General features: G+C 43.0%; 1 protein-coding gene across 1 annotated transcript; it reads right to left on the minus strand.

The window, feature by feature from the left end:
- Positions 1 to 2319: 2319 nt before the first annotated feature.
- On the minus strand, positions 2320 to 11325 carry qrsl1 (glutaminyl-tRNA amidotransferase subunit QRSL1). The gene is made up of 11 exons (XM_046856248.1): positions 11182 to 11325; positions 10773 to 10932; positions 6750 to 6848; positions 6580 to 6676; positions 6270 to 6437; positions 5351 to 5526; positions 4570 to 4685; positions 4073 to 4265; positions 3829 to 3946; positions 3524 to 3729; positions 2320 to 2714 (listed from the first exon to the last, which is right to left on the minus strand). Exons 1-11 carry the CDS (start codon positions 11203 to 11205, stop codon positions 2503 to 2505), a joined length of 1569 nt encoding a protein of 522 aa, XP_046712204.1. The 5' UTR covers positions 11206 to 11325; the 3' UTR covers positions 2320 to 2502.
- Between the last annotated feature and the right edge of the window lie 79 nt (positions 11326 to 11404).

Here is an 11404-nt window from a genome sequence, read left to right on the forward strand (position 1 = left end):
TTAAATTTTAAGTAAACAGTTTGTGTCAAGTTCACTCTTAAAATAACAGGGAAAAATGCACAGCAAAAGGAAAATATGAAGATGAACACAGGATGTTTTTAACAGAGTGGGAGAGTTTATATTTATTATGTTGAACGTAATGGCAAGTCATTCTGCCTTATGTTAGGCGTCATTAGCGCATTTCAAATCTTCAGCACCACTTCAGCTCACTCCATGCTAACATCAACCAGGAATTTCCAAAAGGGACTGAACTTCACAAGCACAAGTTGTTTACTTTGAAAAGTCAGGCAGAAAAGCAGGGTGTCGGGGAGTTTCCTGAGTCTTCGCCAGTGCGTGCCCTGCCTGCACGGAGCTCCTCGACAGCATACTGATCACGCACACCTGAGACTCGTTTGGCACTCATCACCACACCATACATAAGCCCCTGACTTCCACACTCACACCGTCCGTTATTATCAATGGTATGTACTGATCGTGCCACGTACTTCCCGAGTGCCGTTCAGTGCCGCGTGTCTCTCAAGCGCACCGTGGATATTACACGGACTACATTACATTTCGGTTCCGATCTCCGTGGACCGCGCTCCCGCTGCGCACCACCATATTATTTCACCGTGAAGGCTAGTGTTTCCGTTGGCTGTACCTTGTAATGCAAATAAACTCTGTTTGCTTTTACTTCGTCTTTCGCCTCCGGTTTCTCGCATAACACCGATACAGTTTTCCCAAAAATTTTGCTTTAAATTTGGCTTGGAAAATTTAATTTGGCTTGGAACATTGCACGGGCTAAAAAGCCATACAATGAAGGGGAGTTTGTTAAATAATGCCTCAGTGACGTTGTTGAAATCTTGTCTTCTGAAAACGACAAACTAAAACGCATTGTATCAGACGTCCAACTGTCCCTCCACACTGTTGAACACAGAATATGGGACATTAACACGGCTATTGAATCACAGATGCACTCTGACCTGGAATGCCAGAAGTCCCACTAAGCAACATGCAAGTAAAAGAAAAACGCTATTGTAAATTATTATATTTTTGATTGTGGACTTGGTTGAACTGAGAGTTTGTGTGTGTGAGACAGTGTGTGTGTGTGTGTGTGTGTGTGTGTGTGTGTGTAAGAGGAAGGGATGGGTGTTGTTCATGTGTGCCCATGTGTGTGATGTGGCTCTTTGCGGTAACACAGTAAAAAATGTGGCTCTTGGTTTCCGACTGGTTGGCCACCCCTGACCTAAAGCCTCAGGAGCCCAATTCAGAAAAAAGAGGAAAGTAGTAGGGGGAAACATGCAAAAGATGCAGGTGTGTGTGTGCAGTTTATATGGTTATAAGAAGGTAGTAATGGATCATGCATTTAATGAAATGCTAAAAACTGTATATCACGTAGGTTATGCCGTGTTTCCTGCTGTGCTTTTACACATAGATTTGCATAACGTTATAATTTATAGTATGCAGTTTATCATAATGTGTGTGGCAACAAAACCATTCCAACCTTCTGTAACTGGTCCAGTTGGATTGTAGTTAAAACATCACAGCACAGTGATTGTACTGAAAAGGTTCAGTAATGAGAATCTTCAGTGCAGCTTTAAAGGTGTGTATTAAATTCTGCAGTAAATGTGTTTAGGGTGATATTTATACATGAAATGGAGTTTAGAAATGTATTTAAACTTGTGGATTGTGCTGAGAACGTTTTTATTCATCCAGTGATGGAAGCTGAAGCAGAGACGAGCTTTTCGAAGCTGAAACTAATCAATGGGGAGATGTTGGGTCATGGTGTGGTTCACTCAGGGCTTCATTCAACATCTTCCAACCTTTGGAAAAGGGATCTTCAGTTGTATGAAGATCCCTTTTCCAAAGGTTGGAAGATGTTGCTCTAAACCCTATTGAACGCCTTTGGGATGCATGTGAACGCTGACTGCAACCCAGGAACCACCTCACCTCACCTCACCTCACCTCACCCTACCTCACCTCACCTCACCTCACCTCACCTCACCTCACCTCACCTCACCTCACCTACCTGACTTTACTACCACCCTTGTGACTGAATCTCCAGAAAATCTAGTGGAACATCTCCAGAGAAGAATGGAGTTTATTATAACAGTAAATGGAGACCAAATGTAAAAAAAGAAGCACATAGGTCAGGTGTCCATAAACTTTTAGCCATATAGTGTATTTTTTTTCTCTACAACACACGTGCTTTTTAATTTAAAAAACTTGATACTTTTTATCCGTTTATAGTTGTCTTTAAGGTCATGGAGAGCCGACAGTATAAACAGTTATTACCTCAAAAATCTTTGCAAATGGAATAAACAGGTACAGGAAACCGGATACTCTGAGGCATTTATTTTTTTAAACCAGGTTATAATTAGTTATAGCTGTGATGCGTCTGCTGTACAAGTCGTCATCGATGGTGAGAACATTCTGACCAATCAGAATCCACAATTCCAGTGCTTCAGTATCGTTTATGACGGATTCTCACGACCCTGACGAGAACAAAGTTCGGTGATGACGTCATCGCTCATGACCCTGACGTGCGCTCTCGGTCTCCTCTACGTCGCCTTCATCTTCGTCGTGAATGTGGATGTGAGGAAAATCCATCTGCTGCTCCATCCAGTGAGCCACCGCCAGCAACTTCCTGTCCTGGAGGTGCCGGCCAATCAGCTGCAGGCCGACAGGAAGTCCTCGGCTGGAGAGGGATGTAGGGACGGTGACAGCGGGGAGACCTGGACACCAGGAGACAAGTCAGAGGTTATTATTTATTTTTAATGCACGTGAGAACTTGTAAAATAGCGTAAAATGCAACTAAAAACAGATAAAAAGTAACTTTGATCATTGAACAAGATCGGTGAAACACGTGAGGACGTTACATTGTACTTTTTATCCGTTTTCTGTTGCATTTTACGTTAGGAAACAAGTTCTCATGTACATTTTAGCAGCTATAATCGTTTACCGTCCGTTTGAACAAGCTAAATAAACAATCTGCAGCTTCTAAAATGTCTCCTGCGAGCCTGAATATATGAGATGGAATCAAAATGTTTCGAGACTCACGCTGTCTAAAAGAAAGTACTTTATTGATCTACGTTTATACGCCATCACCTTCTAATTAGTCCCGATGTACACAGGACTCAAGAAATTCGGTGCTCCCTGTGACTGTGTGTGCAGCCTTGTACTGCCATCTGTTGGTGTGTTACAAAACTAGTCTCTGCTAATAGAGATTCGATTTATTTTATTTATTATCTCAAGACACAGGAAATGAAGCGGTAGTTCGAATGGACGGCTTTCAGACCGCCGTCTAGACTTCCAGACTGCCGTCTACGACATATCCATTTGTCGCACTGCTCAATTTTGCTCATTAACAAAATGTTTTTTATACAAATAAAGCCTTTCACGACGCTTAATTCTCTTGCCAAAACTTTCAGACAACCAAAATGAGCTTTAATCAGGGGACGTTGAATTTCACTATAATTATAAATATAGGATTACGGCTAAGTACTGTCGTGTGATTGGTGGAGGTGATCACGTGATGTCCCACCTGCTAAATTGACCGGCTGGGTGAAGATGTCGTCCTGAGCGCTGCGAGTGCGATTGTCTTCCTGGATGAAGTCCCGGTACGTCTGTGCATCGCTCAGCGTGGTGGGCGTGAGGAGGACGTCCACGCCCGAGGAGAAGACGCGCCGGAAATCCTCTGCGATCAGACGCCTCATCTGCTGCGCTTTCATGAAGTAGCGCTCGTAGTTCCTGCACACACCAGATGTTCACATTGAGCAGGATGGTCACGACGTTCTGAAGATTAGTTACGGTAACAGGTGCAAAATTTTAACACAGAAAGCCCCTCACTGTTTTAACAGGAAGTAGTTTCCCGAGAGGATCCTACGCCGCACGACATCATTAAAGCCCTCGTGCCGCGTGGTGGCGTACAGCGCTTCAGTCGAGCTTTCTACTGCGCTGCGGTGACCTGCAACACACACACACACACACACACACACACACACACACACACACACACACACACTAGTGAAAATTCATTAGACGGCTGCGATCTGTTCCTCGCTTCAGCACCATATTCGTTCCTTTTTCTCACCGTACTGCAGGCCATCAAAACGCGCCATGTTGGACGCCACCTCGCAGCAGCAGAGCACGTGGTAGCAGACGATAGAGTACTGAGTGTGAGGGAGAGAAACCTCACGCACCTGCGCCCCGGCTCGCTCAAACATGGCCGCCACACGGTTCCACTCGCGCAGCGTCCCGGCCGACAGACCCGGAGCGTGGTACTCCTGCAAAGCAAGTCATATACAGATTAAAGCGGCGGTATGTAATGTTTTTGTAATGAAACACAAAAATGAAATCAATAACCCATCAGAATCCAACGTCTTCCCTTCCAACCCTTTACCTCTTATTTAAAAATCTCTTAAAGGGGCGGTGCTTATTTCTGGGCCAGAAAACCTGTAACTCAAAATGATCTGGCAGCAATAAGCTGCCACTCCCACAGTTCTGTTCAATGAGAGTGTGAGACAGGATCTAAACTACAACACAGTGTCGGTGATTAGCTAAAGGTCACGTGAGGTCACATGAGGTTACCTTGGGGACGCCCACGCAAATATCCCTGACATCAAAGTCCTGAGGGAGCGCAGCAGCGGGAGGGTCAGGAACCTTGACCGTAGTCGAGTCCTTTTCATCCACGCCCTGAAGAACCTCTGGAATACACAGGTCATACACATACAAATAAATAAATAAACAAGCAACCAACCAAATCAATGAATAAATAAATAAATAAATAAATAAATAAATAAATAATAATTGTTTTTATTCTTCACTGGTATCAGTTAACATTTTTCTTTTCTTTTTTTCATTTAGTTTTTTTTTTTTTTCTCTACACAAATATAATTAAAAAATTACTAAAATATTTTCAGTTTGCCTGAATTTTTTTTTATATTTCTTTATTTATTATTACATGATTAGAATCATAAAATTTAAAAAATATTTCAAATAAAAAAATATTAAATATTTATTTATTAATTAATACATAATTAAAAATCATAAAATGTAAAAAAAAATAATATTTAAAATAAATAAATAATTAAACATTTTTTATTTATTTATTTTAAACTGAATTAAATAATTGTTAAATTAATTGGCAAATGGTCACACTGTTTTTTTTTTTATTTACTCTAATATTTAATGCAGAAAGGGGAAAGTAAAGCATCTGCAATGATTTGTAAAAAAATAAAAATATTGGTATAAAATTGTAATAATAAATGAATTGTTTAATTTAAAGCTGTACTGAAAGGCAGGTGAAAGATCACTCGGGGGAATATTATAATATTTATAAATATAAATGAATAAAATAAGGGAATGTTACTGAGTGTGATGGCGGTGTCGTGGACGCTCCTGCTCATTATGCCCGGGACGTCCATGGAGTTAACGAGGGGGATGAGGCCGTGACGAGACAGAAGACCGTAACTGGGCTTCAGAGCCACGACACCACACAGAGAACCGGGGTTCCGAGTAGAACCACCAGTATCTGACCCCAGTGCACTGAGGGAGGGAGACAGACAGATAAACAAATGATATTTAAATTTATTGTAATATTTATAGAATTTGATGCATTCTTAAATATTTTATTATATATATATATATATATATATATATATATATATATATATATATATTTAATGTTTTTTTAATGAAATGTACTTAAATTATTACATTTTATTACATTTCTATTATTTATTAAAACATTAAAATAACAGATATATTGAATGTAATTTTATTACAATGATTTAAATTATTACATTTTTATTACATTTTAATATTTCTCTAAATTTAAAATTCTATTAAAATCACATTATAAAAGATTCATTTTTTAAAATTATTTAATAAAGTAATTATTTCAATGAAATTTGGAAAATAATTATTAAGGTAATATAATTGATTGTAATTAATAATACGTGTAAGAACAATTCCTATAATATTTATTTCATTATATATAGCCAAAAGTAAGTGCACCCCATAACCATCACCATCTGGTCCAACCTCCTCCACTCTTCTGGGACGGCTTTCCATGGGGTGACTGTGGGGATTAGTGATCCTTCAGCTAGAGGTCAGACACTGATGTAGGAGAAGGTAAGAAGTCTCCAGTTCCAGTTTATTCCTAAGGTGATTGGTGATGGTTAAGGAGAATAGGGCTCTGTGCAGGACACTCAAGTTCTTCCACTCCAGCCTTCATACCCACCATCATTTTCTTGTGTATGTACAGAGAGTGTGTGTGGTATTCTCACAGGAAGCTGCTCAATGATGCCACAGCAGCCGCACTTCCTCCTGAACTCCCGCCTGTGATCACCCAATCCGAGTCCGGATCTGCTGCATGGGGGTTGTGGGTTCGGTACAGAGAAGTGTAACTCCAGGGGTTTCTCACAGGACCAAACACTCCATCAGTGCTGCCTGATCTGGAACAGAGAGGGAGAGGGAGAGGGAGAGCGAGAGAGACAGAGAGAGAGAGAGAGAGAGAGAGAGAGGGGGAGATTGCAAAGAATTCTACATGGTTCTGATGATTTCTGGTTTCACGCTCAGGTATGTTTAAAACAATACCCCATCGCAAACTCATCCAGGTTGGTCTTCCCGACGAGCACCGCCCCCTGATCCATCAACTTCTGCACCACTGTGGCAGTAAACGGAGGAACATAACCTGCAACATCAATGTGGAACTGTTACTCTATCGCATCTCCGGCGTTTAAGTTATTTTTATTTCATCGGCTCACCTCGTAGCATGTGGGAGGCGCATGTAGTCTCTACGTTCTCGGTGCAGAAGTTGTCTTTTATGGAGAAGGGAATCCCGTCCAGTGGGCCGAGAGGTTTACCTGCAGTACAGGATTCACCTGGTTTATAGTCATCAAAATCTGAACCTCCATTGTAACAGCCTGGTGTGGTGATGATGATGGATTAGGAGGTGAAAAATATCAGGGTTTCCTCCTGGTTCTCTGGTTCCCTCCCAACTCTTTAAAGCATGTTTGGTGGATTGTTGACTCCTGAGTGTAAATACAGTGTCTGTGATGTTTTTGTGTCCCATCGAGTTTCGCCTTATGCCTTAGATCAAGTGAATAAGCTTCCCTGTTTATCTGTGTCTTTCACACACCCTTACACACCCGTTATACACCCTCACACACCCGTTATACACCCTCACACACCCGTTATACACCCTCACACACCGTTATACACCCTCACACACCGTTACACCCTCACACACCCGTTATACACCCTCACACACCCGTTATACACCCTCACACACCCGTTATACACCCTCACACACCCGTTATACACCCTCACACACCGTTATACACCCTCACACACCGTTACACACCTCACACACCGTTACACACCTCACACCGTTACACACCTCACACCGTTACACACCTCACACACCTCACACACCCGTTATACACCTCACACCGTTATACACCCTCACACACCGTTACACCTCACACACCCGTTATACACCCTCACACACCATTATACATCCTTACACACCGTTATACACCTCACACACCGTTATACACCCTCACACCGTTATACACCCTCACACACCGTTATACACCTCACACACCTGTTATACACCCTCACACCGTTACACCCTCACACACCGTTATACACCCTCACACACCGTTATACACCCTCACACACCTGTTATACACCCTCACACATCCTTACACACCATTATACACCCTCACACACCCGTTATACACCTCACACACCTGTTACACACCTCACACACCTGTTATACACCTCACACACCTGTTATACACCCTCACACACCCGTTATACACCCTCACACACCCTTACACACCATTATACACCTCACACCCTTACACACCCGTTATACACCCTCACACACCTGTTATACACCCTCACACACCCGTTATACACCCTCACACACCCGTTATACACCTCACACACCGTTATACACCTCACACACCTGTTATACACCCTCACACACCCGTTATACACCCTCACACACCCTTACACACCATTATACACCCTCACACATCCTTACACACCTCACACACCATTATACACCCTCACACCCTTACACACCTCACACACCTGTTATACACCTCACACACCTGTTATACCCTTCACACATCCTCACACACCGTTATACACCCTCACACACCCTTATACACCCTCACACACCCTTACACACCATTATACACCTCACACATCCTTACACACCTGTTATACACCTGTTATAAACCCTCACACACCGTTATACACCCTCACACACCATTACACACCATTACACTCCACACACACTGTTATACCCTTCACATCCTCACACACCGTTATACACCTCACACCCTTATACACCCTCACACACCCTTACACACCATTATACACCTCACCCATCCTTACACACCTGTTATACACCTGTTATACACCCTCACACACCGTTATACACCCTCACACACCATTACACACCCACACACACTATTATACACCCTCACACACCCTTACACATCCTCACACACCTGTTATACACCCTCACACACCATTACACACCATTATACACCCACACACTGTTATACACCCTCACACACCTCACACACCGTTATACACCCTCACACACCATTACACACCATTATACACCCACACACTGTTATACACCTCACACACCTTACACACCGTTATACACCCTCACACCATTACACACCATTATACACCCACACACACCTCACACCTGTTATACACCTCACACACTTACACACCGTTATACACCCTCACACACCATTACACACCATTATACACCCACACACCTCACACACCTGTTATACACTCACACACCCTTACACACCTGTTATACACCTCACACACCTGTTATACACCCTCACACACCATTACACACTATTATACACCCACACACACTGTTATACACCCTCACACCCTTACACACCCGTTATACACCCACACACTATTATACACCACACACCCTTACACACCTCACACACCTCACACACCTGTTATACACCACACACCTGTTACACACCTCACACCCGTTATACACCTCACACACCTGTTATACACCTCACACACCATTACACACTATTATACACCCACACACACTGTTATACACCTCACACACCCTTACACACCGTTATACACCCTCACACACCATTACACACCATTATACACCCACACACACCTCACACACCTGTTATACACCACACACCCTTACACACCTGTTATACACCCTCACACACCTGTTATACACCTCACACACCATTACACACTATTATACACCCACACACACTGTTATACACCCTCACACACCTCACACGCCCGTTATACACCCTCACACACACCCTTATACACCCTCACACCTGTTATACACCCTCACACACCGTTATACACCCTCACACACCATTACACACCCACACACACTATTATACACCCTCACACACCCTTACACATCCTCACACACCTGTTATACACCTCACACACCTTACACACCATTATACACCCACACACACTGTTATACACCCTCACACCCTCACACACCGTTATACACCTCACACACCATTACACACCATTATACACCCACACACTGTTATACACCTCACACACCTTACACACCGTTATACACCCTCACACACCATTACACACCATTATACACCCACACACACCTCACACACCTGTTATACACCTCACACACCCTTACACACCGTTATACACCCTCACACACCATTACACACCATTATACACCCACACACACCTCACACACCTGTTATACACCCTCACACACCCTTACACACCTGTTATACACCACACACCTGTTATACACCCTCACACACCATTACACACTATTATACACCCACACACTGTTATACACCCTCACACACCTTACACACCGTTATACACCCTCACACCATTACACACCATTATACACCCACACACCCTCACACACCTGTTATACACCCTCACACACCCTTACACACCTGTTATACACCTCACACACCTGTTATACACCTCACACCATTACACACTATTATACACCCACACACACTGTTATACACCCTCACACACCCTTACACACCGTTATACACCCTCACACACCATTACACACCATTATACACCACACACACCCTCACACACCTGTTATACACCTCACACACCCTTACACACCTGTTATACACCCTCACACACCTGTTATACACCCTCACACCATTACACACTATTATACACCCACACACACTGTTATACACCTCACACACCCTCACACGCCCGTTATACACCCTCACACACACCCTTATACACCCTCACACCTGTTATACACCCTCACACACCGTTATACACCCTCACACACCTTACACACCCTCACACACCGTTATACACCCTCACACATCCTTACACACCCGCATAAACCATCCCACATTCTTACACACCATCACACATCCTTACACACCATTATACACCCACTCACACTGTTATACACCTCACACCCTTACACACCTGTATACACCCTCACACCCCTTCATACACTCTTACACATCCTTACACACCATTACACCGTTATACACCTCACACACCGTTATACACCCTCACACATCCTTACACACCCATATACACCCTCACACATTCTCACACACCTTCACACAAATATACACCCTCACACATCCGTGCACACCCTTATACACTCTCACACACACCCTTATACACCCTCACACACACCCTTATACATCCTCACACACCCCTATACACCCCCACACACAGCCGTATACACCCCTACACACCTCTGAGCATCCTGTGATCTGCCTCCTGTGCCTGTCTCATCGCCAATTCCTCTGTAACACTGATGTAGGCATTGAGGTGGCGTGTCTTCTTGATGCGCTGCAAACATCTCCTGCACAGCTCCGTAGCCGAGAGCTTTCCATCCCTCAGAGCTGCAGACACCTGAGGAAACATCACATCATACAAACTTCTCTCTCTATATTTATTATCAATCCAACACCCGGTAATGACCTACACTCTATAATATTCAACAGGAAACACATTACATCATGTTACAAAAGAAATATGTACAAATGTAAACAAATTTCTGATTTCAACCTATTCTGGAGTGAGAGTTGATTTTTTTATATATATATATAATATTTCCTACTATTAATCTCATAAGTCTCATGAACCATGTCACAGAATTACCTCTTTTATGGATAAACTCAGCATAATAATTGCTAAAGTCCTTCGTTCTTCTGACTCTTCACAATTCAGCGCTTCCGGTACTGGAGGCCGCCATCTTGGTTTCCATCGACCCAAGTGACGTCGCGAAATCCTGGTCTCTGATTGGTCGGTTTATTTTCATCCCAGAAGTTAATTTCTTTTGGCTTTACTTTTTGTTTTTGCCAATAAACATCCTTGTGGGGTT

Source organism: Silurus meridionalis, chromosome 8, assembly GCF_014805685.1.
Source record: "Silurus meridionalis isolate SWU-2019-XX chromosome 8, ASM1480568v1, whole genome shotgun sequence".
Lineage (NCBI taxonomy): Eukaryota > Metazoa > Chordata > Actinopteri > Siluriformes > Siluridae > Silurus > Silurus meridionalis.

What these genes read in the sequence shown, in the direction of transcription:
- qrsl1 (XM_046856248.1), bottom strand. Translation starts at nt 11,205, where the DNA reads ATGCTGAGTTTATCCATAAAAGAG. An exon ending in TTTGCGTGGGCGTCCCCAAG is followed by an intron (nt 4,266 to 4,569) that starts GTAACCTCATGT and finishes CTTGCTTTGCAG; the next exon opens with GAGTACCACGCTCCGGGTCT. An exon ending in CCAGCCGGTCAATTTAGCAG is followed by an intron (nt 2,715 to 3,523) that starts GTGGGACATCAC and finishes CCTGGTGTCCAG; the next exon opens with GTCTCCCCGCTGTCACCGTC.